Here is a 27,343-nt window from a genome sequence, read left to right as displayed (position 1 = left end):
TTGACAGAGATCTGGGCTACTGATATCACACATGTCATGCATGAGGGTGCACACACAGACACACACACACACACACACACACTCACACACACACACACACACACACACAAACAAACAGAGCTACACAGCAAGAGTGGGGACTGGACCATGCCTTCATCAGGCTGCAGCTGAATGGGTGCTTTTCTTTCTGACTGACTGATATAATGGCTTTACACACCCTGAATTACAGACACACCCTGCTGCTATTACCGCCGACTGAAGGAAAAAGAGAGAGAGACTAGGTCACAGTGAAAGGAGAGAGGGAGGGGAGATAGTGAGGTCAGAAGTGTCCATATTTGGTAAAACATGCCCGCGGTTCAAATCCCATATTTCTCTCTCCTTGTGCCCACTTGTGTTTGTTTGGCGTCTCCTGCCATCGTCGAGTATTTTGTGTCCTTTTTTTTTTTGCAGCACAGGGGTTTTTGTTACATGCGAACATTTTTTATTTTTTTTTAGGTTTCAGAAATTTGTTTATTTGAAGTCCCTCTCTCTTTTTCCTCTCTCGGCATCTGGTCCCGCTCAAGTAACGGGTGCTGGGCCAAGGGGCCGAGGGGGTGAGCTGGTGACCTTTAACCTCCCCACTGAACATTTTGGAGATTTCCCATCCATCCCAGAGAGAGATAGAGAGGAAGATTTATTGAACTTTTTCAAAAGCAGGCGCGCCGCCGAGTGTTCGATGGCTTGGCTCCACGTGCACGTGACGCCCAGCTGCTCAACGTGGAGGAAAACACGCACAGGGCGCATTCCTTTCGTGATGACACGCGGTGGACGTAAATCACATGATTTTCCTATGTTTGCCGGGGGGATGCCGGCCATACCTGAGACCCCTGTCACGATAGGACTTCTCTGGGTCTAGAGTTGCCCTTTGTGTGGCTGTGCTATTTGAGTTGATGAGGCGATATTTGCACCAGGCCTTGTCAAAGGTTGTTGTATATATATATATATATATATATATATATGTATATATATATATATATATATATATATATATATATATATATATATATATATATATATATATATATACATACGGATATATACAGGGATATATATATATATATATATATATATATATATATATATATATATATATATATATATATATATATATACAACAACCTTTGACACGGATTTATATATATCAACGGATATATATATATCCGTGGACCTCCAGCAGAGCCGCCACATCTGATTCTTGATTAATCCTAAACGTGTGGAAGGGGAGACCAAACATAAAGAGGTCAAGAATGGAATGACCTTTACGATTCCTCTGTTCCTCTCTTGCACAATTTGCTCTTGCACAATTTGTTTTAAGCAGGTCAAAAGTTTATTTTTTTCATACATTTGAATGGTCAATGTTCACACTGATTTTGGTTAAAGGGGGACTACGGACATTTTCAAAATTCACACGTCGTGCCCAAGAAGCAGCCCAAAATATTATTAGTAAACATAAACAACATTCTCCCTAATCTAAAAAGGTAGAGGTCTAGAACTAAAATGTGTGATGTCATCAAGTATTGCCGCCCCATAGACAATGAATTGGGGTTTTGGGCACATTTTCAGCTCTGATAAGCCACAATTTATTAACACAAAGTTTCAACATCTCCCGTTCACTGCGCATCATACACACATCACATCACAACTTATCTGGTTTCTGGCTTGGAGACTTGAACTTTGATCAGCAATGGAAACAGCATATTTGAATATTTGAAGGAGTCATATCCCGCCCATTTACAGTGCTGGGCCTGTGCACACGTTTACTTCCTGTCAGCTCATGTCATTCACATACACTGCAACCAGAAATGAACTGGGACACATGAAGAATGTCTACTAAAAGCATGAAACGCTCTATATATTCTGTCGGTGTTAAATCCCTTTGAAGTGCTATAAAATAATAATTTTGAAAAATACATGAAAATCTCCCTTTTTACAAAATGGGACTTTTAATTTAGGTGGTGTTCCTCTTGAAGTTAGCATTTAATAGTGGTAGAAGAGAATGATTTATTCATTACTTTTGACATTACAATTCATGACAATCACTAAGAATGTGTTGAGGCTTCTCTTCTTGCTTGCCAATTATAATTACCATACACCACCAAGTGTAAATTGTAAAGTGTGCATTACTTTCTCAGAACACCCAGTCTGAATCCCAGGAGAGGATTTTGAAGCAGACAGGTTCACATTGTTCTGCTCCGTTCTTCTGTGCAGACAGAACTTTCATCTTGACAGACATCATTTCACTCACCCGCTGGTCTTTGATTCATCTCTCACATATCTCCCAGTCTTTTCCGTTGCTTACACTTCTCTGGAACAAGTTGGGCCCGTTTTTTTGCCAACAAAAACAAATGCCAGGAGGGATGTGATGACTGAACAAGTGTTTCCTCTCCTTTCACATTAATTTAATGATCACCTGCAGCGGTTCCCACGAGCTGTCGACATGTCTGTTCACGAAATCTAGGCTTACCTGTTTTGAGCGACGGAAATCTGCCAGAGTAAATCTGTTCTGCGCTTCTGCACGTCGTGTTGGGTCTCTTGATGTAATCATTTATGTGAGAGGTGCACAGGTGGATTTAAATAAATGCAAAAGATCAACTGCAAAATTCATGTGCATGAGCACAGACAGAACATGCTAAAAAAAAAGAGCAGTTAAGGGTTTCAAAGTCTCTCTTCTTTATCTCTTAGTCTTTAAATAAACACATAGGATTTATCTTGATATTTATATAAGATGTCATCACTTGCATCTAAGAACTCAACCTAGCATAAATTGTTTATATACAGTAGATAAACACATGTTTTGTATTCCCTTGGTGGACACAGGGGGTATGTGGAAATTATGCATTTCTAACAGTGATGTTATGTTTTGAGAGGTTCAAGGCCAATATACAAGACACTCAATCCTCTTGAGCTCCCTGTTCTGCTTTTGACCTCTGTGCTCCCTTTGGAACGGAAAAAGAAAAACTAACATGCATAAATAACGTTCTGTGTTATAAATATTTCACCTGCGATTATGTCATCTTTCCAATATCAGATAGAAGTAAGTGAACCGTTTCAAAAAGGTTAAATTATTAAGTATGCAGTAAAATGTTCTAGTCTGATATTGGGCAGCCTTACAGCAGACTAGTATCAATCAGTTGGAGGCACCACTACTTGTTTTTAAAGCAGACGGTGGTCAGACTAGACCTGTTGACACACGAGGGAGGCCCTGGATGATGCAGTCCATCCTGAGAGTTGACTGCTACTTATATGGTCATAAAAATCCTTAGTATGCACATACCTCTCTCATTAAACACAGCTTTATCTGTACCCCTCTCTCCTGCCTCCCTCCTCCCACTCTTTCAAGTTCAGGGTTTTTCTGCGCGCTTCGCCTGCGCAGTGGCTGTCCCGCCTCCAGTTGTGCCCTGTCTTTGATTGGTCCAAAGTGTGCGGCTTATCAGAGCGCGGCAGCCATTGGCCAGAGGGGCGGTGCACGCGGGCTGGACCCGCCCCGTCCTGGACCGCACCCCGGCTCCGGATGGCTACGTACTGAGTGAAATTACGCGAGCCAGTAAGCAGCCAGTAGAGGAGGGAGGGCAGAAGGAAGAGGGGGAGAGAAGAGGAAAAAGAAAAAAAAAGAAGATAGAAAGAGTGGAGAAAGAGAGGGAGGAAGCGAGCGCTGTAGTTTAGCCTGAACTCTCTGCGAAGCTGCTGCCGACAGGAAAAGAAGTTTGACTCACGGCGACGCTGACCACCCGGCTGTTGTTTGCTACCCCCTCCCTGAAGAAAAGGCGTCCTGCACACCAAAAAAGCAGGTAATATTCTCAACTTGAAACACGCTTGTCCGCCATGCTCTCTCCGTGTGACTCTTTCCAGTCAGTCCGGCAAGTGCAGCGGACCAGGAAGCAGCGCGGTTGCTAGTTCACTGCCGCAACCGCGAAGGAAGGGTGGAGCGGGACTCCTCAACAGATTTAAACCGAGGTTTCTTAAACTTTCCAAAGGACGCGACCTCACACTTTATTGTTCTCAAACTTCAAATATGCGTACGTGTGTGTGCGGTACGCGGGACCTACGCCGTCAAACGCCGTCTCGGCGTTGTGGCAGCGGGCGAGACGCTGAAAAGCCGTCACGGTGGAAACAGGAAGTGATTCGCTTGAATGAGTTGCGGAAAAAAGAAAAAGGGGGGCCTGTGAAGAGTTTGAATGCAATTGTCACGGACAGGAAAAGTGTGTGTTTTAGACCGGCTCCGTCGCGGACACCGGGACGTTTGTGACGGCTTTGTGGTTGTAGTTTGACTTTTAGTTTGGCGTGTAACGGTCAGTAACGGACGCTGTGTGTGGTCGCTGATATTAAGTCTCGCTGGCGGAATGACGTCAGTGGTTTACCGGCTGACTGAAAAAAAAAAAACTGTCTACGCTCCTTCTCCTCACGGAGCCAATGTCGTATGCAGTCTGTGAAGCATCCCGGGGCCCTCGAGGGGGATTGTTTAAGGCCCCCCCAGGAAAGGAGGAATACTTTGTAACTGTAATTAATTTCCCCAGAGGTTACCTTTTGTTTATGTTATATTGACCTCTTACAGACCTCTTCATGAGACAACTTCATGAGTTGGAGCATATTTTTTAAAAGTATATCAATTAACGTGCATTTTTAATGTCACCATGAAGTCTCTCTAAACAGTATCTTGTTTAACAGAGAGACTTTGCCAAAATTAAATTGCAATGGAAAAACATGATAGAAATGTACAACATTCACATAACACCAGACTGGACCAGAAGGGGGAAACAAAAAACATTTCCATTTCACTTTAAACATGTTTGGGGTGTGTAATTTGAATGCCTGATATTAAGTTTGGCTAAGTTACTCATTGCCCAGGGTGCATAGAACAAAAATGTTGACCAGCTTAAAAACCCATTTTAGAGGATCTGGTCTGGTGATGACTCAAACCTTTTTACAGGGGTTAACGGGCACTGGTTGTTGTGTCCGTTAACCAGAATGAATTCTGAGCTATACAAGAAGAATGCCAGCTGAAAATGACCAGGTTTGTCTTGTAATTACAGTGCGGTCCACTCTGATGAACATCGTCGAGGCTGCATGAGAGATTTTATGGGATATCTCAATATCAAGCCAAGTTAGGACAGTTTTATTTATACAGCCCCAAAGTAACAAATCACAATTTTGCCTGAGAGGGTGTCACAAACTGTGAAACGCAGGCTTGGGAGAAATAGGTGAGATCTCTCCTCCAGACATAATTAGGTGCAGTTTAGACAGAATTGTAAAATGTATATCTGGAGACAGGGTGACCGTATTGGGTGAGTGCAAACGAACTGTTAAGGACAGAGTTTCCAACAAGTGTAAAAGTAATTGGAGTGAAGAATGGATCAGGGAAGAATAACCTCTTCTGAATATTATATTGTATTCCCCCCAGTTTGCAGCAAGTACACAAGAAACCAGGTTGGTTTCACAGGAAAGGCTGGTTTCACAGGAAACCAACCTTTATTAATTTAACCTAATTTGAAAAAATGTGACGGCAACCCACTCAATCGTTTCATTCCCACAGGCCAATCGCAGACTCCCTTCGATCTGTCAAGTGTCACATTCTCCTCGTGCCTAAATGTGCCCCGTCTTTGCACACCTACACAAGTGTGTTTTGTCAGGGCAATTTTTGTTTGCTTTGTCAGACGGCACATCATTGTGTTTGCACTCTGGGAAGCAAACAGTCTATGGTATGCCCGACCCGACCGACGTTCGTTGTGTGGTCGGCCGTGTGCGGCTTGAGCATTAGTGCGCCGTCCCCTGGCATTGATTACTGGCCCCCACTCGCCTTGAAAACCCGCTTCTCATTGCGCAAAGTGTTATAGGTGTCCAAAAGAGAGTGAGAGCGGCACCTCTCCACTCATTATGGCAATCGGAACCATACGCTTACGATCAGCTGATGCTTTCTGCCAAGAAGCGATAAAAACGCAGTGTGAGATTACCTCACTGAGTACACAGACATAGAAAGGATTGTGCAAATTATGTTTCATGCTGGAATGCTAACAGTAGCTGAGAAATACAAACCACTGTCTGTTTATATAGTCATATGTTGCTTGTTTTATCAAAACTATCCCTGCGGGTGATGCACCCACACTCCGTTAAGAAGCAGTCCCAGTCGCTTGCTTGAGAAAGAGACGTGTCGGTAAATGTGTAGCCTTAAAGGGGCACATTTAGTGACATGTTGTATGTCACATCCTGTTATTGTGTTTTGAGTCATGGATTAAGCACTTGCATTACATTGAGCAACAACTTTCCCGGAGGCCAGTTCTTCTCACTTGTTGCCAGTTTCATTGCAGTTATGGAGCACCCCGCGGAGATCGTTACATTCCATCACTCGAGTCAGCAATGTCCACATTGTGGACTTTCCCCCCTGCAGGAGGGTTACGTACTGGAGGCTAGACCAAATGAAACCCAGGCGTCTTAACATGTGAACAAGGGGGCGGTGTATGTTCAATCATGCCTGAGGTTGTTTAAATTCTTTTTTTTATTGTAGGTAGGGTCATCGTGGCTGAACCCAAATACTTGCTGGCCCCTTTTGCTTTTGTTGCAATTAAGAGTGCAGCGCAGGAGCTGATGGGTAACGCGACATGGTACATCACACAACCCACAGTTGTTTTCGGGATGAACTCTCAAGGTTCTTTTAAGAAATGCGAGGTATTTCTAAAACAAGCGCTAGAGCTGTAATGATTTGTTGATCATAAGAGTATTCTGATAATTGGTTATTTTCATTTGAGCAAAGATGCTTAAAAAATATTTCTGTTGCGGCTTCTCAAAGAAACATTACGGTAATCTTTTCTGTTTTTCCTTTTTCTTTTTTAGTTATTGTAAATGGAACATCTTTTGGTTTTCTATAGTTGGTTTTGACACGACAAGCTGTTTGAGAACATCAGCAAGGCTTTGGGAAATCGTTGCTATTTGTCACACTTACTTTGGTGACTTATGGCCTTTTTGAATTGTCCTTTCTATGTGCATTACTCCAGTGACACTTACCCCCGAGTAATAGATGTTGTTGATTGGTTGGACAGCGAGGGGGTCATGCCTGGTTTCCTACGCAGTCAGCTGAGATTCATTCATGCGGGCAAAACATTCCAGTCAGAGCGGAGACTGTTAAGGGTCTCCATTAACCATGGCAAAGCTGACATTTCTCAGTAGGTAGTGATAGTGGGAGAGTTTTGTGACGCGGTCAGTATCAAAGACCTGCACACGCTCTGCATGTCGCACATATCTCCACTGGTGGCCTTTTTAAATTCAGTTCTCTGGGTTTCCCTGCATCTTTTAGCGGTATAATTAGACCTTTCTCCCCCCCCCCCCCCCCCCCCGCCTCCCCGCCCACGCCTCTTTTCCTCTTCTTGCCCTCCCCCGCTCGGCACCTGTAAGGCTTCAATGGAAGCGAACAATACCAGGAAATGCTTGCGCTCCGACTTGGACAATACACAGAAAGGACTTCGTCTGGACAGACAGACCTTGACTGAGGCCCGATGGCTACTTATGGCTCAGTAGATCATTCTGCTTTCTGTTTTGTGGCATAAAGGAAGACGTTATCTTCAATGATTACGAATCTCTCTGCATTGCCGGTTTAATGACCCAGCTTCCTGGTTTGTTCAAGAATGAGGTCATAGTCGACATGGTGATAGTCGGCACCTTTGCCCCTCCATTCCCCCGACATAACGTCCTGGTAGGAAATAGATTTTGTAAGTGTGCACGTCACCTGGAGTGAGACTCTACAGAAAAGTGCGGCGAATGTGTTGCATAAGTACTAACCAGACACTTTTGCACGGTGAACTTTGGACCGCTCTGTGCAACGCGTCCATCCTGTCTCTTATTGTCATGTCAGTCCAAATTGTATTGTGCACCAGACGCTCCCTTCTCGATCCGGCCTGTGGCCCTTGGAGGTCGGCAATTGCATTGTTTGACGAGATAAGTCAGTCTTTGGATGACTCTATGGGAGTGCCCTAAGGTGGAGATAAGAAGTGATATAGCTGAAAGGAGCCACATGATAATTTTTTTAAAGTTAAAGAAGGAAGGGTAGCCCAGCAATTGGCCAATCAAAGTATCAGATTTTCTCCCAAAAAAAAAGTTTAAACCTAGTTGCCAGCTTAGCATTCCTCAAGGGAAAAAAAGCTTTGCTGACATATCGAAATGTGTATCTTAACTCCCCTCTGCATTCTTTCACGGTCTGCTAAAAAAAGGCTTACGTAACCACCTATCTATTTATCTAAGGGTAAATACTGCAGTGTGCTCGAGTAATGGGCCACACCGGTATCTGCTCTGTTTTGTCAAAGAACCAGTCAATAGTGCATTCAGTAGTGTAACGGGATAGCTGTTCGATCGATGGATGTGGAATTTGTTCGATGACCCCGGAAATGATGTGCCTATCAGCGCCTTTTTTTTCTAATTCTGTCCTTGCTGTCATTGGACTTGAGTGTTCAATCGGTCTGTCGTCTGACTCCCATTGATCAAATTTAGTTGAAATGGATCAAACTTGATGTGTACAGCTTTGTGTGGGTCAGTGGTTCCCAATCAGGGGGTGCTGTTCAAACAACTGACTTATTGAAGCAATAAATTAACTTGACCAAACCAGCCTCACAGTTAAAGTATTATTGTTACATCCCCCTATCTGTCCGCATTTAAATAACCTAATAGTTTTAATATCCTGTCTTATTTGGTACATGGCCGGCGGTGTTGGGAGCCACTGGTGCCTTCAATGTGCCGAGAGCTTCAGTCCTTAGCAGGGGCCTCTGGTTGTAAACGGTAGATGGCATCGGGCAGCTTACAGTTCAAAGTGAAACCGGACCCCGGTTGGGGCAGGAATGCGAGAAGTAATGTGGAAAGTGATGTGAGATCTGTCGTGCAGCGCAGTCCATTTTTCAGCAAGGGCTTAATTTTGCCTCTCGGAGCCGCACAGCGTACACTCAAGCAGAAGAAACATCACCTTCCCTCCCTCCCCTCCTTTTTTTTTTTTTTTGAAAGACTCGCACACAACAAGTTCCACAAATGGCAAAATAGTTTTCTCAGTTTGTCATTTCCTCTTTCCTCCCCTCTTGCGTCCTTGCCCCACCCTTCCCACTTCCACAGAAGGAGGGAGAGAGAGAAAAAGAGAGAGTGCCGACGTGTGAGCCCACAATGAATTCTGACTGCATCTGTACCTTTCCAGCCTCTGTCTGGCATCAACTCTCACGAGGGAGCGAACTCTCAGTCAGTCGATCATTGTGCTGTGAGGGGGGATAAAAGTGGTAAAGCCAAGAGGGGCTGACACTTGAACTTGATTGGCTCATTTTGTTGGAAAGAGTTATCTCAACAGAATGAAGCCAAACCAACTAGGGTGAATAAAACGCAGCCTTGGCTCGGATGAAGCCGGCCGGGATGTTGCAGTTGGTGGGGAGTGCAGTGTTATTGACTTTTTCGGTCGTTCTATTAATATTCTTGATGTCCATGGGGCAGTCGACACGGCACAGCTGGTTTATGGGTTCCCTTTTAGTAGGAGCAGGAGGGTCTGACTGTACACGGTCATGCTTTGGTAGAGGTTGTCTCGTCTCCTGGTTTTTACAGGAACTCAGAGAGTCGCCGAGGTTGAAAGGAATGAAGTAAATCTGACTGATGGGTGGGATGGTCTCAGTTTTATGAAGGCCACAGTTGACCTGCTTTCTAACCGGGACAACCAGGACAGAAAAAGACACATTGTAGCTTTTCCTTTTCCTCTCCTCTCCCAGTTCTTCCTCCACCTCCCCCTCCTTAAAGTCCTGGCCCTCTGCATCACTTCTCCTTGTAACCACATTCTGGTCCCTGTGAGGAGAATGTCTTCATATTGCTTATTTTACAATTTCTCTTTCATGAAAGGCTGCTGCTTTGACAGCACACCGCCAACTGTTTTCATTTGGGAATTTCGTATAAGACCTAATCCTTTAATGGTATCTCAGTCAGGTTTCATAAAGTTCAGGGATCTTCGCGGGATAGCTGTTTTCCTCCAGCTGCCTTGTGCTCAATTAATGAGTAATCCTTGTTATGATTATCTAGGCCAGCTAATCTCGTCGTAAACGGGTCTCAACAGAATAGATGGTGAACTCTTTTCACAGCTGAGCGTGTGTCGCAAAGCGACATTGAATCAGAGAACGCTTGATTCTTACAGGATTACGGTGGACTTGGCAGGACTGCCTCAGGAACCTGAGCCAAGCAGGGGTTCCTTTCAATGAACACCGTTTTATCTCAAAGTCAGGTCAACATCCGTGTCTTACTACAACGGTCAGCCTCCACTAGGCAAGGCCTACGTCTAATGTTGTCCGATACCACTTCTTTATCCCTCTGCTTTTTTCTTATTTCAATTATAGAGCATCACTTGTCAAACTAGAATAGTCTTTGGAGTAATTTTTAGACCTAGCGTTACCCTCTGGGGGTGGTTTGAAGTGTGTCACTGAGTTATCTGTGGCAAATATGTGAGTCACTCAGAGGCAGATATCAACAGACTTTGCTACAGTTAAGGTCCAAATTAGAGCTGAATTGCTCCGTTGATCATCACTTTAGTTGGTTATTCATTTTCTGACAATAGTGTCATTTATCAAGCAGAAATATCAAACAATCCCTAGTTTAAATGTCTTACCTGTTTTGTTATGTGCAATAGTAAACTGAATATCTTTTGGGTTTTGATTGGTTGAAGAAAAATGATCTTTGAATTACCATCAGTAATGTGAATATAATGACTAAGTGGGTGAAGGCAAATAATAGAAGAGCTGGGACAGTGGGTTGTTATAAAATGTTTATTGCTTTTAAACTCCTTTTTTAAAACCAGGAAAAGACATGTATGCCATATTACAATATTTAAAAAAGCAAAAGTGATATCTAGTCTTCTATCATATTAGTATATTGCCCTAAGTGTCAGATTAATTGATAATGAATGACTACAATAATGCAAACATATCAAGCTGAATGCAACAGAACCTTTTCAGCCTGTTCTGTTTCACTTCTTGTTTTTGCCAAACAAAGCTACAGAGATTATCGTGAGTTATGGTTCATATTCAACCCAGATGGGGGTCAACTGATCCAAGTGTACTGGAGCGAGTAACATGCATGTTCATTTTTAAAAGAGCATGGGAACTTTCTCAAAGGGACTAACAGCTCTGGGTTCCCTGATGCCGATTCCCTTCTCGATCGACAACGGTTCCAAATAGTCTGCTGCTGGGACGGGAGTATGGGGGAGGAAACGGGAAGGAAAGCCAGAGAACAGGTCTGAGTAAGAGGGGAGGCATAGGACAGAAATTTGTGGAATGCCGCTACTCGGCGTCTCTCCCTGATGATAAAGGGTGCGCATGGGAGGAATGTGACCCTGAAAAGACTGGATAAACAGAGCGAGGGGGGGGTTAGGATTCAGGGGGAGGGGTGGGGGTAAGGGAAGGCCGAGTAGGGAGCGTGGAGCCAGCTGAGAGGTGAAGCAGGACCAATTAGCCCCACGTATCGTTACAGTGTGGGGTCGGTGAACGGGAGATGGGGGCGGGTGGAGCGGTGATGGATGCCGGCTGCAGCGTGGCCCGACAGAAAGCGATGATGGAGGAAAGTGAGAGGCAGGGGGGTCATGAGAAGAATGCCTCTCCCTCTGCCTTCTTTCTCCAGGATCAGGGTTAATGTGCTGGAACAGACGCGGGACATAATAACCTCGTTAAATGCAGCAACCTCACTTTTCTCAAGGGGATTTTTTCTTCTCTTCCCGTACAGACGAGGAATGCTGCAAAGTTTGCATTTTGTCATCCATGAAATTCTGATGATGGTTGATGACAATAATCAAAAATGATCAGATGTCAAAAGTAGAGCTTGAAATGTCTGTCTATATTGCCGATATTAACATATTTTGTATATATCGAAATGTGTGCGACTACTTTTCACTAGAATTTAGGTCATTTAAGAAAAGGTGTAGTTATAAATAATTTAAACTTTCAAGCACTTTTTTGAAGTGTTCTCTATATCTATATTTATATAGATAGATAGATAGATAGATAGATAGATAGATATGTTTATGTATTGGTAAAAAAATAAATATGTAATTGTGTCATAAGTATATTTTCTAAGCTCCCGAAAATTCTCAAATCGACATTCAGCTTGGCTATAAGTTAAAGTCTGTTATCTGAAATAACTTAATACACATTTCTCAACCTAAATTTGGATATTTCAGATGGATTATTTGGTCACATTAGGTTCATCCAATGTAATCGTCTAAAAGAATAAGACCATCTAGGATCACGCTCTGCATTTTAAAGCTTGTAAAAGCAATGTTTTCTCACGTTGTTGAAAGGTGCACGTTTAAAAAATAAATAAATAATGATACTATGATTCTTGCACAATGTGCTGTACAGTCATAAATATATGTATTTCCTCATTGTTGTGTGCATTGTGCAAGAGGTGTTAAATGAGCATTTGGCACCAGAACTTCATCTCAAAGGACAACATCATGTTACAGAAATCCCCTCATGGAAACAAAAACCAAACACTTCCAGCTAATAATTCAGACACTAAGATAAATGTAACAGGGTGGACCCGACCTCTGCTGTGATTTATTTTCTTTCCTTCTTGATGCTTACATACGAGCAACGCGGCACATGCAAACAAACCTCCACAGGGAAGCTCTCTGGGTCTTCCCATCGGACGTGAGGTCGCGCTGAGAGAGAAACCTGTTCCCGCTGGGTCAGAATGATAATTGCAGACGGGGAAGTCTGCTGCATCGTTGAAAGCACACCGTGTGTTCAGTTAATGGCTCTTTAGTCGGGCTTGTTGTCTTTTTTTTCCTTGATACCAGTAATACTCGTCAGATCACTTTTTTTGTAGGTTAAACAGCAGCACTCCCTGTCAACAACATGTTGTCTGCGAGCTTTTCACAGGCGTGTTGAAGCAAGAGCAGCTTGTGCGGATTCGATATTTAGTTTCTGCACTGTAGTTGTGTTTAGCATGCCATATCTGCATGCAGCTTTTAATGACATGTGTTTTTGTTCACCCTTTACTTTCATCCCGTTTGAACACACGCATAATGGTTATTTACTAAATTGGAAACAGAACCAGGAAATAGTTCATACTAAATGCCAAAGACCATGATGCCTCTGTGTCCTTTTGATCCTTTATCTTTATGGTTCCTCTGGAGCAAAAACAAAACTAATGGTTAAGCACAAAAGAGACCTTTGTTTTCCCGTTTTTACTTGCTGGGTTTACTTCCCTGGAACTATTTGGTTGACATACGTCATGCAGCGGTTTCAGCTATCTCTCCCAAGATTGCCCTCTGAGAATATACTCAATCAACCAGCAGAAAACAATGACAAAAGACGCGCCTCCCTCACAGGCGTCCCACCAGCAAACAGCCAGTTTGCTGGAGCGCTCGGCCAAAGTGGAGGCACATCTGCTGGGCAAATGTTTCTTCTCTGTCCCCCGGATGGTCCAGCAGCTGGAAATCGTGTGTGTGTGTGTTTACAGCGATTTGCCAAGAAGTAACACAGAGCTCTGTGTTTTATGTCACCCTGACATGACTATGAGCCGACTCTTCCTGTTGGTCTTCCCATTCAGACCGTGTTATTCCCCGGAGATTGCATGTAGAAGATGGAAGGGGAGCAAACGCCTAGTCCTGTTAACAAAACCATCATTGAGGACATGCGCCATTTCATTATTTATTTTTATGACGTGGTGATTTGTGGTTTGACGTCTGCGTTTCTGACCATTTCTTTAACTTCCCAGCATTAACCACAAACTATCTCTCTCTCTCTCTTTTAGCCACCATGTCCGCCGCAGACAAGTTCCTGTACGTGGACCGCAATGTGGTCAACAACCCGCTGGCTCAGGCCGACTGGGCCACCAAGAAGCTGGTATGGGTGCCCTCGGAGCGCCTGGGCTTCGAGGCCGGCTCCGTGAAGGAGGAGCGCGGCGATGAGTGCGTGGTCGAGCTGGCGGACTCCGGCAAGAAGATCCGGGTGAACAAGGACGACATCCAGAAGATGAACCCGCCCAAGTTCAGCAAGGTGGAGGACATGGCCGAGCTCACCTGCCTGAACGAGGCCTCCGTGCTGCACAACCTGAAGGAGAGATACTACTCCGGTCTCATCTACGTGAGTGTGAAGCTCGTCATGGATGCAAAACGCCTTCGACAAAGCATTAATTCGTACATTGTAGCTTGTTTTGCCGCAGCAGTGATGCTTGATTTTAGTTTCTGGTCTTCCCCCCATTTGTTTTTTAAAGTCTGATTGAAGATTTAGGTTTATGTCATGTTTTTAATAATAAAATGCAGTGGTGCTACTATTGTCCTCATCAGGGTGAGGTGATCTCATTTGTTTGAGAGAATTTAGTTTTTCTTGTAATGAAATCCCATCTGGATCATAGAAATCAGTCATTGCCAGCCTCAAAGCCTATATTCATCTTCATGACCAACCTCCTCATTATCTCACTAAGCCCCCTTGTTGAAGACAAGCCATTGTACTACAAAGTGACACCGCTAACATGCTCATGGTATGCGAGCCCGTCTTGTGTTTGGAGTTGTCTTGTAAACAGGAAGCTGCAGGGAACAATGCACTCCAGAGTACGAGAGATGTGAAGAGAGAGCTAGCTACGGAGGAGGGAGGGAGGGAGGGAAGGAAGGAGGGGAGAAGGGAAGGAGGGAGGAGAGAGGGTCAGTTTTTGCAATGCTGGACATGGAATGTAAATGGTGTTGTAACTGCAATTACTTCCCCCATAATTCATGTTGTTTATCCCCATGTGGTGGGCTGGGAGTGATTTGCTCTCGTGTGTGTGTGTGTGTGTGTGTGAGTGTGAGTGACCCGGTCATATCGACAGCCCTCCAGAGATCTAGGCCCCGGTTTGGTTAGAGCGCCACCGGGCTCGGTAGTCTTTTGAGATCGACCATTTTTCAAGAAGGAGCTGCGTGTACAACAGAGGGAGACATGGCTGGTACAGAGATGTTGGGGAGGGCAGTGCAGGAATGCAACACACAGAAAAAAGAAGGGGGGGAAAGTGTTTCTATAGAGAGGAATGGAGGAGGGTTTTAGTGTTCAAAGCAGATTATTCTGCCGCGTAGACCTTTTTAGATATGACTACTTGGTTAACCTGTGGCGTGGCAGCAGTGTCACAGCGCCTTAGCCAATCATCCTGTTAAACATGCAGCAGGGTGTGGTTGAGATTATGTAATGTAGGAGGGTAACAAACCCAAATTCATGGGAAAGTTGAGCTCGGTCTCAATGGGGGATGGGAAGGCCTTATTATTGAATCTGTGCCGAGCACAACTTGTGTATTTTATTGGAGGAAGCACGACACTACTTAGCATATGAAACATCAAGCAACCCAGTCCATGATCTGCACACCACATACAGACCTAACATTGTTATATTTGTTCCATTTTAAACTCAAACCCCACCTCTTCAATCAGCACCTCTACTTATTCTCATTCTACGTTCAAGTGCACTTTTTTTAAAATTTCTAAATACCACCTCCATCCGTCCCGCAGACATACTCCGGTCTCTTCTGTGTCGTCATAAACCCCTACAAGAACCTGCCCATCTACTCCGAGGAGATCGTTGACATGTACAAGGGCAAGAAGAGGCACGAAATGCCGCCTCACATCTACGCCATCACGGACACGTCCTACAGAAGCATGATGCAGGGTAAGTTGTGTCGTCGTGATGAGGCATTACAGAAAAGACATGGTTTTTAATTTTTTTTTATTTGATTAAAACCGTTGCCAGATATTTTATCAACCCCCAAACTTGTAATATGATTGCTTTGTCAAAGAAGCTACTGTTCTCCAAGAGGCACAGTGCAGAGCTGTAAACTATAACGCTCCCAAGACATTAGGTTGTACATGTGTACATACAAATTAGGCGCTTTTTTATTTTGTCAGTAACGGCGCTAAAAAAGTGATGTGAGGTGCATAAGAGTATATTGTATATTGTATGGAAGACAATGGGGGGAGGGTGGCTGGGCCAATTGCTGCAGAATATTGGCTGTGACACTCGCAGAGTGTGGCTTTATTCGCCCCACCGGCCTCAGAAACACACCACGCTCTCAATTCTAGCTAAGAGACGTTCTATTAAAATAATATGAGGCCTGTGTGACTCCTGTGCAGCTCATTCGCCACATTCCTTGGAAAAATATACAGGGGACGTAAAAATATAATCCTGCTCATTAAGTTTGTTCCTGAGACAGGAACAGCTGAGCTCTACGGAGGCCCTCTGGGGTCACATGGCGACAAAAAAAAAAAAAGTTTAGTTTAATGTTGTTTTGTATGTTGTATAAATGTTGTATTTAGATTGCGGTATGAAGCTAGATATAATTTTAGAAGTGTCTCCTGCATCTTCTAATGTTACCAGATGGTTATGATGTTATCATGATGCTCATTAAAATACTTATTAATGAGGATTCATTCATTTAAAAATCAATCATTTTAGCCCCGTTTTCCTGATGTGTTGTCATGCACACTACCCATAAAAACACTCCTCTATCGCAGTCGTTGTCTTTCTTTCCTCTCTCCACTTTGGCTCCAGTAAAGTGGAGGCTAAGGGTAATTAGCTGTTTACTGGTAGTTTAAAACCCGGCAGCACTTCTTTTACAGTCACAGGCAGCCGGATATTGAACTTCCTGTCTGTGGCCAGTGCACTTCCTGTTGTGCACACTGCAAAAACTGTATGCGCCTTGGCGATAACGCGTCCTCACTTGGAACAAGCGGCGTAGTCGTTCTGCAGTTTGCTTTTGTTTTTGCATAATCAAACGTTTGCATTTTTCCCGCAGATCGCGAAGACCAGTCCATTCTTTGCACGTGAGTAAAAAAACATCCACATGACACGTTAAGAGTAACAATTCTTCTGGTCCTCTGCTGTTTTGAGTGTTTTTAGACCGTCCCTCTCTTCAATATTTTTTTTTCTTTTCTCTTCGTCTCATAGAGGAGAGTCTGGTGCCGGTAAGACGGAGAACACCAAGAAGGTCATCCAGTACCTGGCTCACGTGGCCTCCTCTCACAAGGCCAAGAAAGACCAGGTCGGTCCTACCTCTCTTCCACACAGTCCCTCAAGCCTTCCTTCCATTACTCTGTTCACATCACTTTCCTCCCTTCATCTCTCACTTCACTCCCTCCTTTAGCTTTGGTTCATTTTCAGGTGAGACACAACTCCCTAAATTCCTCAAAGGCATTGGTCTTCCAGGAACAACATTTTCCACATTTGTCACTGATGTGCATCGGCGTGCGTGTGTGCACTTGCTCGTGCACGTGATTGTTAATCCCTCATCACATTGTTGTATTCAAACCACCAAAGGGAAATGGGTGGCATCAAGATAACAGAGGGCCGAAGTCCCACCCTTTTCCGGTGTGCCCCCATGGGACCTTACTTAATAAAAAATATGTACAGGATATAATGGCAAAAGACGAATATTGTCGTTTGATCCTATTTGAATGAGTACATTTTAAAATGTAATTTTGAATGCCAAGAAAGTTGCAATTTGTCATCTTGTGTGTCTCAAACACAACTGTTACAAAATGCCACTTTCTGTTGGTGTGAAACTATCTTTTAAATTGTCAAACGTGTGTGTTTCATGGCAGAATTCAACAGGATCAATCGTTGACTGTACATATTGTTTTCTAAGGATAAGGTCCCATGGCGGTCCACCAGAAGGGGCGGAGCTTTCCCTCTCTGTATCCCAGCAGGCACAGAGAAACAGTAGTGCAGATTTGAAAGGCCTCTGGCACCCGACATGTCATACAGACCACAGGTCTGTGACTCCTTCGGCTTTGCTGATTTTACGGCACCGTCTCGTCAGAAATTAAACTACCATCCGGCTCGGCTGGAGAAGCTGCACCGCTGTTCTCTCGCCTGCTGCTTTATGACAAAATGCCGCTGAAAGCAGCGCAGTGATGAAAGCACACATCCATCAGACCCCCTTTTTTTGAGGTTGTCGTATTTCTCTCTTCCCATCAACAGAACAGCTCGTTCCTGTCACATGTGAGTTAACTCTCTCCCTTCCATTCGCTCTTCCTCCCCACCTGCTTTTGTCATCACCTCCCTACCGCCCTCCCTTCCCTTTTTTGCTGGAGCGCACTGTTGTGGGAGTCACTTTGTAAACCGAGGGCAGAGGTGACGTGTCCTGCCAGCCAATAGGAAGTAAGGGAGGAAGTTTGTTTGCAGATCGGTGGCAGCCGTTTTTTGTTCCTGTGAAAAATTCAGCCAGACAATGGAAGGATAAGAGGGAGGGGTCTTTGCTGAGGAAACAAAAACAGCAAATATTTTAGGTGTATTTATGCATTTGTCTGGTTGAATTTTTCATCATCTGTATCGCTACCCTGTCCGAAGTTCGACTGCTTTTCTCTTTTTGCATAATTTTATTTTTTTAATTGATCAAGAGGTTTGGTAAAAGAATAGGAGTCAGAATCAGATGTGAAGCACAGCTTGAATTGAGTTGGTAATCCAGGACCATCACTCGTATGAATAAATGACACTCGCAGACGACTTCTGATAAAACAGTCGTACAACGTCATTGCCTTAAATTCTTTTACTCACTCTACCTACAATTCAGTGGCAATCCTGCACGCGGGAAATAAATGAGTAAAATTAACTAGTAAAGCTTGAAGGAAGAAGTTTACATTGAAGCAGAAAATTATTGCTTGTTTGTTTTTTGTGCTTTGGGTTCACTGGATTATTCTGCATTGGGTGACGGGTTACTGATGAGGGTCACGGGGTGTCTGGGTGTTTGCAGATTTGGGCACTAACATGGCGTTGTGTGTGTGTGTGTGTGTGTGTGTGTGTGTGGGGTGGGGGGGATGCTTGGGTGCAATGTATGTGTTGCTTGTGTGTGTATTTGGTATCCCTTTGATCACTTTATGTTTATATGTTTTCGTACACTCTGTGTTCTCCCTTCTGCTCGGACGTAAGTATGTTGGCACATTTCTTCCAATGACGTACTTCTGTTGACTGAATGACGGATCATAATGACGTGCATCAGCGGTTGGGTCTGAATCTACGGCTGAGAACTGTCCTGATTTATTGCTAGACAAAAGGAAAGTGTTAAAATGTTGCGTTGCTGTTCTCTTCGTGTCCGTCAAGGGGGAGCTGGAGAAGCAGCTGCTGCAGGCTAACCCCATCCTGGAGGCCTTTGGCAACGCCAAGACGGTCAAGAACGACAACTCCTCCCGATTCGTAAGACTTGGACACCACTTTTCTGATTCTGACCTTATTAACCGCCTGTTTCGCTGCTGGACTGCACACGTCTCTTGATTGTTTTTTGATATTTCCCCCTCCAGGGAAAATTCATCAGGATCAACTTTGATGTCAACGGTTACATCGTCGGTGCCAACATTGAAACTTGTATCCTCGATGCTGTTATCTTTTTTCATTTTTTAGATTTAAATACATTTTAGTGCCTGTTGTTCTTCTTTTTGTGTCTTAAGGCGATGCATAAATAACAAACAGGTTTTTAAATGCCTCCCTGGTGGTATCTGGAAAACCTTTTCCTTGACCGACTGACCACCAGACTTGTTGGAGAAATCCCGCGCCATCCGCCAGGCCAAAGACGAGAGGACCTTCCACATCTTCTACTACTTGCTCACAGGGGCCGGCGATAAATTGCGTAGTAAGCGATGTTTTGCGTCACTCCGTTTCAAATCGTCTTTTTTTCTGCACTTACCTCACTGCAACCATCCTTTTTCTCTCAGATGAACTCCTCCTTGAGAATTACAACTACTACCGTTTCCTCTCAAACGGGAATGTTACCATTCCTGGACAGCAGGACAAGGACCTCTTTACAGAGACCCTGGATGCCTTTAGGATCATGAGTATCCCTGAGGATGAGCAAATAGGTGAGGCACCCTGCAAATTACTTAAATAAAATCTACATATTTCAGTGCAACATGAAACCACGTTTATTCTTCATCTCTGTTCTTTTCGTGCAGGCTTGTTGAAGGTGGTGTCCTCTGTGCTGCAGCTCGGGAACATGAGCTTCAAGAAGGAGCGCCACACAGACCAGGCCGCCATGCCCGACGACACCGGTACGTCAGAGCGGTACCTGAAGTCGCCGTCAGCACCGCACCTCGACGACTTGTCTGATCCTGCAGCTGCATCTCAAATCTCGTTTTGCCCTCTCGTCCTGCAACTGTTTTCTTCCTCTTTTCCACCACTCCAGCTGCCCAGAAGGTTAGCCACCTCATGGGAATGAACGTCACAGACTTCACCAGGGCCATCCTGTCGCCCCGCATCAAGGTGGGCCGGGACTTCGTCCAGAAGGCCCAGACCCAGGAGCAGGCGGAGTTTGCCGTGGAGGCTCTGGCCAAGGCCACATACGAGAGGATGTTCCGCTGGCTCGTCATGAGGATCAACAAAGCCCTGGACAAGACCAAGAGGCAGGGAGCCTCCTTCATCGGCATCCTCGACATCGCTGGATTTGAGATCTTCGAGGTAATCCCGACTTGAAAGTAGTAGTCTATGGCAGGATTGACCTGTTCATGTTTTTATTTGTGCCTGTTGATCGACGGTGTTCCTCTCTCCTGTGTTCCTCCTCCAGCTGAACTCCTTTGAGCAGCTGTGCATCAACTACACCAACGAGAAGCTGCAGCAGCTCTTCAACCACACCATGTTCATCCTGGAGCAGGAGGAGTACCAAAGGGAGGGCATCGAGTGGAGCTTCATCGACTTCGGCCTGGACCTGCAGCCCTGCATCGAGCTCATTGAGAAACCCGTGAGTTTTGGAAATCCTGCACGCCTGTACGGCTTTAGTTTCCCCCCACGCGAGCCGGCATGAACTCCCGCGTACATCTCTGTTCTTCCACCGCGTTGAGACTGTCACAGCGTTTCCATCTCGTGCCTCAAAGTCTGCACTCTCCCCTCTGCATGCAGGCCAGTCCCCCCGGGATCCTCGCCCTGCTGGATGAGGAGTGCTGGTTCCCAAAAGCCACGGACAAGAGCTTTGTGGAGAAGGTGCTGCAGGAGCAGGGCACTCACCCCAAGTTCTTCAAGCCCAAGAAACTGAAGGACGAGGCAGACTTCTGCGTCATCCATTACGCTGGCAAGGTAAATGGTCACAAGGATGCCTTCTCATTACCGTGTTGTCCGTACAAGTTCTCTTTTTCAATGACCCAGAAGTCTGAGCGAGAGTCTTTGTCCCTCCTCAGGTGGACTACAAGGCGGACGAGTGGCTGATGAAGAACATGGACCCCTTGAACGACAACGTGGCCTCGCTGCTCAACCAGTCCACCGACAAGTTTGTGTCCGAGCTCTGGAAGGACGGTGAGTTGAGAGCACTAAACCTGGAAGTCACAGCTTCCCCGGGTGCGGTGCTGGATAAGGGAATATATATATATATACATCTTTTATGTTTCTATCGGTTTTGCATTTTACAGTGTTTTTTTTTTTTTTGCCCTTTTTATTGTGGTGTTTGGACCTTTTTTGTTTTTACCTTCTTGAATCCCACTTCTTTCCGTCCATTTCTTCCTCTGTACGGCCCTGTTTTGTTCTCTCTGTTCACTGGGTCTCAGAGGTACAGAAATGTCAGAGAGCCTATTTTTATCGCCGTTTTCCTATTCTACACTCAGACTCAGGTGACGAGGTTTCTCTTTTCATTCATTTCGTCCTTCCCTCTTATTCCTGCCGTCTGTGTTTAAACATGCTTTTTTTTTACCACCATGAATCCCTCACTGTCCATCTAAATGTTCCAACTTGTGTTTTGGGTTCAAACTTTCAGTTTATAAAGATTGTTTCTGAATCTTCTGAATCTAGTCATCTTACCACTTGTTGCCTGTCATTGAACTCTCCTTTTTTTCCTCCCTGTGTGATAGTGTTGTTTGGGGACTCCTGGTGTTGGTCATGGGTACTGCAGCGATGGGTATATACTGCATGGGTTTGGTGTGTTTTAAAAAAAGTAAATCACCACAAACAAAACAAAAATACATGCTCACTGCAACCACCTCAGTTTGCCACTTTCCTGACACACACATCCAGTCGAACATCACACATCAGTGTTCACTTTAAGACAAACCGGCGGCGTCAAAAATTTGGCCAGCCGCTTCCATTCACTGCACTGAGTTTTGTTTTCGTTATGGTGTGTGATCTCCACGCTTCACTGGCCTTTTTTCTTTTTTTGGGGGGGGGCTCCTTTCTTGTCATCCGACGCCTGATTCCCGTCTCCCTCAGCATTCACTCCGTGTGTGTGGTGTTTCACTTGGTCCTGGTGTTATGAACCGCCTCCACTCTTCTGTCCGGGTGTATGTTTACCAAGAGAAGTGGAGACATAGTGATCATCATTTTTGCATTTGGTTTGAGTTTGCCTGGTCCAAATGCTGACCTTTAAAAATCCACTGGCTTCTTACATATTGTTTCTCCTCCATTGTTTTTTAGTGGACCGCATCGTGGGTCTGGATAAGGTGTCCATGTCCGACATGCCCGGTGCCTTCAAGACCCGTAAGGGTATGTTCCGCACGGTGGGCCAGCTGTACAAAGAGCAGCTGTCCAAGCTCATGGCCACTCTGAGGAACACCAACCCCAACTTTGTCCGTTGCATCATCCCCAACCACGAGAAGAAGGTACCCCAGAAATTCTGGCATCTATTTGGGTCGTTTCTACTGCAGGTCTCGCTGTCCTGAGGGACGACGTTTAGTCATTCTTCTGTAGTTCCAGGGCTAGAAATTTAAATTAAACAATCCCGGAGCCGATACTCAGGCTTTCTTAGTGAAAACAAGTTTAAGGGTGGCGTCTGAATGGGGCTGACTCGTGCTGATTGGTCAGACACTTATGACAACTACAACTTGCGAACCACCGTTTTCACAAAAACGCTAAAAACTCCTCCTAGTCGACTAATCTTCACTTTACCTTTTGGATAATCCACTGTTGAATGGAGCTGTTCACATCGCTTAACTGTGAACGTTCCCCGTTCTCAGGCTGGTAAACTGGAGCCCTACCTGGTCCTGGACCAGCTCAGGTGTAACGGTGTGCTGGAGGGGATCCGTATCTGCAGACAGGGCTTCCCCAACCGCATCGTGTTCCAGGAGTTCAGACAGAGGTACGCCAAATGATAACACTTTTCCCAGCATGCCTCGTTCCCTGGGAGGTATTTGTCAGATGACGGTGAATCCTATAATCTGCTTCCTCCTCCAAGGTATGAAATCCTCACTCCCAATGCCATCCCCAAGGGCTTCATGGATGGAAAGCAGGCCTGCGTGCTCATGGTAAGGGCTCCACAACATTCAAGCTAAGTGCCGCACTGAGTCAGCAGCAGTTTAAATTTGATCAGTGCATCTCCCGCCCCGTCAGATCAAAAGCCTGGAGCTGGATCCCAACCTGTTCCGGATCGGCCAGAGCAAAGTTTTCTTCAGGGCGGGAGTCCTCGCTCACCTGGAGGAGGAGAGAGACATGAAGATCACGGACATCATCATCAGTTTCCAGGCCTGGTGCCGAGGCTACGTGGCCCGCAAGTAAGAGAAGACGCTCTGCGACTGTTAAATCATGAATAAATAATCATTTGAAATGACGACCCAACACTTGAACAACATGGTTTTAAATCTGCATCGCTAAACTAATATTGCTTTGTAGGGCTTTTGCCAAGAGACAGCAGCAGCTGACCGCGATGAAGGTGATCCAGAGGAACTGCGCCGCTTATCTCAAACTCAGGAACTGGCAGTGGTGGAGGCTCTTCACCAAGGTAAACCCCGCCCGCCTACTATAACTCCGTTAAACTCAGTGATCTATTTTTATTTTTTGCTGTCCTTTTTTAACTTTCATCATTTTGTCATCAGGTCAAGCCTCTGCTGCAAGTCAGCAGGCAGGAGGAGGAGATGCAGGCCAAGGATGACGAGCTGCTGAAGGTGAAGGAGAAGCATTTGTATGCCGAGCAACAGCTCCAGGAGATGGAGGAGAAGCAGCATCAGGTAAAACTTAAGAAACCACAATCTCTGTTTCGTTCATTGTCTTTTGCTCATCAGGAAATTGGTATGACGTGTAGAAGAGACATGCACATAATAATCATACTAGATGAGCAAACATCATAGAAGTTGCTGTTAACCATCATTTCTTTGCACGCTTACAGCTGAGCAGCGAGAAGATGGCTCTGCAGGAACAGCTTCAGGCCGAGACGGAGCTCTGCGCCGAGGCGGAGGAGATGAGAGCCCGTCTGGCCGCCAGGAAGCAGGAGCTGGAGGAGATCCTCCACGACCTGGAGGCCCGCGTGGAGGAGGAGGAGGAGCGCGCCTCGCAACTCTCGTCTGAGAAAAAGAAGATGCAGCAGAATATCGGAGTAAGTTCCACTCGCCTCAGTGACACCCACTGGTTCAGACATGTACGGTAATGCGGCTCAGTTCGCTAACGTTCATCTGCTCGCAGGACCTGGAGCAGCAGCTGGACGAGGAGGAAGCGGCCAGACAGAAGCTTCAGCTGGAGAAGGTCACCTTGGAGGCCAAGATGAAGAAGATCGAAGATGATGTCATGATTCTCGACGACCAGAACAGCAAACTGAACAAGGTTAGGACGAGAAGAGCAATCGCTAGTGCGACGAACACTTGGATTGATCAACTGGAGTCGTGGTTAGTCGATGTTGTTTTGGTGTTAGCGCCCCGACGATGTAGCGAGTAACAAATGCTGCTTTCTCTTTAACCCTTTTTCTGCTAAAGACAAATGTAAAAAACTAAAGTGCGTCCTCTCTGAGGATACTTATTGTTAAAACATTTTATTTTTTTGTTGTTGATCACAGGAGAAGAAGTTGCTGGAGGAGAGGATCTCCGAGTTCACCACCAACCTGACGGAGGAGGAGGAGAAATCCAAGAGCCTGCAGAAACTCAAGACCAAACACGAGGCCATGATCACAGACCTGGAGGGTAGGAAACGACCGCTATAGACACGTTCTTTATAGCTATAATAGAGCCCACTGGTCCTAGACGGGGGTCACTATACTTCCCACATTTATTTTTTCCCCTCTTAATACACTAGACTAAAGTATTGGTTCCTTTTTTCTTCTTCCTCTCAGACCGCCTGCGCAGGGAAGAGAAGCAGCGGCAGGAGCTGGAAAAGAACCGCCGCAAGCTGGACGGCGACTTCAACGATATCCACGACCAGATTGCCGAGCTGCAGGCCCAGATTGCCGAGCTCCGCGCCCAACTCGCCAAGAAGGAGGAGGAGCTCCAGGCAGCTCTTGCCAGGTCTGCACGGGACTTAACCGCTCCTTGTTGTATATCAATTATTTGTAATTTTACTTCAACTTAGATCTCTTTTTTTTCATCTCTTCCTCCTGTCAGGATCGAGGAGGAGGCAGCGCAGAAGAACCTGGCGCAGAAAAAGATCCGTGAGATGGAGGCTCAGCTCTCTGAGCTGCAGGAGGACCTGGACCTGGAGAGGCAGGCGCGCACCAAGGCAGAGAAACACCGCAGGGACCTCGGGGAAGAGCTGGAGGCCCTCAAGACGGAGCTGGAGGACACTCAGGACTCCACCGCCGCTCAGCAGGAGCTCAGGTAGCGACACCGGTCTACAGACCGCCACGCCAGTTTGAGTCCGTCATCCATCTTGACACGATGAAATTAAGCCGCGCTCTCCCTTCCTCAGGTCCAAGCGCGAGGCCGAGGTGACTCAACTCAAAAGGACTCTGGACGACGAGGCCAAGGTTCACGAACAGCAGCTGGGTGAGATGAGGCAGAAACACAGCCAGGCCTTCGACGAGCTCAACGAGCAGCTGGAGCAGGCGAAGAGGGTACGAGACCCTTTTTATCAGAACTTTTAATTTCCCCTGAAGACGCATCTTGTATTGACTGCTGAAACCATTACCTCGCAGAACAAAGTGTCCATGGAGAAAGCCAAGCAGGCGCTGGAGTCTGAGAGGAACGAGCTCGTCATCGAGATGCAGACGCTGATGCAGGGCAAAGGAGACTCTGAGCATCGCCGGAAGAAGGCCGAAGCCCAGTTCCAGGAGCTGCAGCTCAAACACTCGGAGAGCGAGCGCCAGAGACTGGAGCAGGCCGAGAAACTGGTCAAAGTGCAGGTACAGCTCATGTTTGCGCCTACAGCTAGAACACTGATGATTCCTGATCTCAACGTGTGCGCCGAATCACGTCTGTGGTCAATAAATGATGCTAAACCTGTGTCTTTCTGAAACCAGCTGTTCTGTGTCCATACGCATGGTACAGTGATTAGGTGACGTGCTCGGGGGTTCACTCGTTGCCTTTTGTCCACAGGCCGAACTAGACCACGTCAGCACCGTGCTGAATGACGTGGAGGGCAAGTCCATCAAGGCTACAAAGGACTGCTCTGCTGTGGAGTCCCAGCTGCAGGATGTTCAGGTACGCACTCGCCATTTATAGCCGCCTGTATGTTTAGCAGCATCACAAATTTAGTTCAAATGTTCCTTTCCTCTGGATACTTCAGCCACATTATCATAGATTTCCTGCCAAGATCAAGGGCATTTAGGACAAAGCTTAACAGTAGGTTTCTTAATAGACTATGATTGGTATCCACACTCGCCAAAACCCTGCCAACAACCTGCCGACTCATATTTAAGGTGATGGGCTGAGAAACTTTCCCTCTTCAGCAGATGAATTTGTAACTGTTCTTGTGTCAAACTGCACATTCATCATTCTGCACAGCGAAGCTAAAGCATCCAAAATAAACAAGAAAATAAGTGTGTGTGAAGGGGGACTTTAATTTGAGTAATTCTTTAAAATGTCTTTTTATAATTGATCAGATACATTTCTCACATTTTAAGAGCACTGATAATGTCCCCCAAAATCCAATCTGTCTGACGTCTAACTCTGCGTCCAACAGGAACTGCTCCAGGAGGAGACGCGCCAGAAGCTGTCCAACAGCACGCGTCTGCGCCAGCTGGAGGACGAGCAGAACAACCTGAAAGAGCAGCTGGAGGAGGAAGAGGAGGCCAAGAGGAATGTGGAGAAGCAGCTGCAAACCGTTCAGGCTCAGGTTAGACAAAAAGCTAATTGAGACACACAGCTTGGAAAACTTCATTTGGACTGTTTCTGCCTCAATGGGGATATTTTATGAAGCCTAACAGCATTGAACATTCTAGTGACACGCCGCCTTCTTCCCGTACAGCTTCTTGAAATGAAGAAGAAGGCCGAGCAGGACTCCGGTTTCCTGGAGACCGCCGAGGAGGGGAAGAAGAGGCTTCAGAGAGATCTGGAGGGACTGAACCTGCGCATGGAGGAGAAATGTTCGGCCTTTGAGAAGTTGGACAAAACCAAGACGCGTGTCCAGCAGGAGCTGGACGACCTGCTGGTGGACCAGGACCACCTCCGGCAGATCGTCTCCAACCTGGAGAAGAAGCAGAAGAAGTTTGACCAGGTGAGACGTGTGTCTGTGTGAAACACTTCTTTAGTCTCTCA

The 27,343-nt window shown here is 45.7% G+C and overlaps 1 protein-coding gene across 2 annotated transcripts in view; it reads left to right on the top strand.

The window, feature by feature from the left end:
- Positions 1 to 3,574: 3,574 nt before the first annotated feature.
- The window catches only part of LOC137786529 (myosin-9-like), a 28,564-nt gene continuing 4,795 nt past the window's right edge, over positions 3,575 to 27,343 (top strand). The window contains exons 1-31 of one of the 2 annotated variants that reach the window (XM_068578454.1): positions 3,575 to 3,827; positions 13,783 to 14,114; positions 15,503 to 15,659; positions 16,783 to 16,810; positions 16,935 to 17,028; positions 17,967 to 17,987; positions 19,086 to 19,178; positions 19,283 to 19,346; positions 19,513 to 19,611; positions 19,694 to 19,837; positions 19,931 to 20,026; positions 20,161 to 20,432; positions 20,539 to 20,712; positions 20,871 to 21,044; positions 21,146 to 21,260; positions 22,368 to 22,552; positions 22,907 to 23,028; positions 23,125 to 23,194; positions 23,280 to 23,440; positions 23,559 to 23,667; positions 23,762 to 23,893; positions 24,052 to 24,258; positions 24,345 to 24,482; positions 24,712 to 24,835; positions 24,985 to 25,156; positions 25,253 to 25,465; positions 25,557 to 25,701; positions 25,783 to 25,989; positions 26,183 to 26,287; positions 26,769 to 26,921; positions 27,054 to 27,302. In XM_068578454.1, coding sequence (XP_068434555.1) covers positions 13,788 to 14,114; positions 15,503 to 15,659; positions 16,783 to 16,810; positions 16,935 to 17,028; positions 17,967 to 17,987; positions 19,086 to 19,178; positions 19,283 to 19,346; positions 19,513 to 19,611; positions 19,694 to 19,837; positions 19,931 to 20,026; positions 20,161 to 20,432; positions 20,539 to 20,712; positions 20,871 to 21,044; positions 21,146 to 21,260; positions 22,368 to 22,552; positions 22,907 to 23,028; positions 23,125 to 23,194; positions 23,280 to 23,440; positions 23,559 to 23,667; positions 23,762 to 23,893; positions 24,052 to 24,258; positions 24,345 to 24,482; positions 24,712 to 24,835; positions 24,985 to 25,156; positions 25,253 to 25,465; positions 25,557 to 25,701; positions 25,783 to 25,989; positions 26,183 to 26,287; positions 26,769 to 26,921; positions 27,054 to 27,302 — 4,350 coding nt within the window. In that variant the 5' untranslated portion in view covers positions 3,575 to 3,827; positions 13,783 to 13,787. The remainder of the gene's footprint in view (positions 3,828 to 13,782; positions 14,115 to 15,502; positions 15,660 to 16,782; positions 16,811 to 16,934; positions 17,029 to 17,966; positions 17,988 to 19,085; positions 19,179 to 19,282; positions 19,347 to 19,512; positions 19,612 to 19,693; positions 19,838 to 19,930; positions 20,027 to 20,160; positions 20,433 to 20,538; positions 20,713 to 20,870; positions 21,045 to 21,145; positions 21,261 to 22,367; positions 22,553 to 22,906; positions 23,029 to 23,124; positions 23,195 to 23,279; positions 23,441 to 23,558; positions 23,668 to 23,761; positions 23,894 to 24,051; positions 24,259 to 24,344; positions 24,483 to 24,711; positions 24,836 to 24,984; positions 25,157 to 25,252; positions 25,466 to 25,556; positions 25,702 to 25,782; positions 25,990 to 26,182; positions 26,288 to 26,768; positions 26,922 to 27,053; positions 27,303 to 27,343) is intronic. The other variant, XM_068578455.1, reaches the window with a different exon arrangement.

Source organism: Clinocottus analis, unplaced genomic scaffold (assembly GCF_023055335.1).
Source record: "Clinocottus analis isolate CAN_PGR_092001 unplaced genomic scaffold, fCliAna1.0.p SCAF_16, whole genome shotgun sequence".
Classification (NCBI taxonomy): domain Eukaryota; kingdom Metazoa; phylum Chordata; class Actinopteri; order Perciformes; family Cottidae; genus Clinocottus; species Clinocottus analis.
This window is presented reverse-complemented; position numbering and strand designations above follow the sequence as displayed.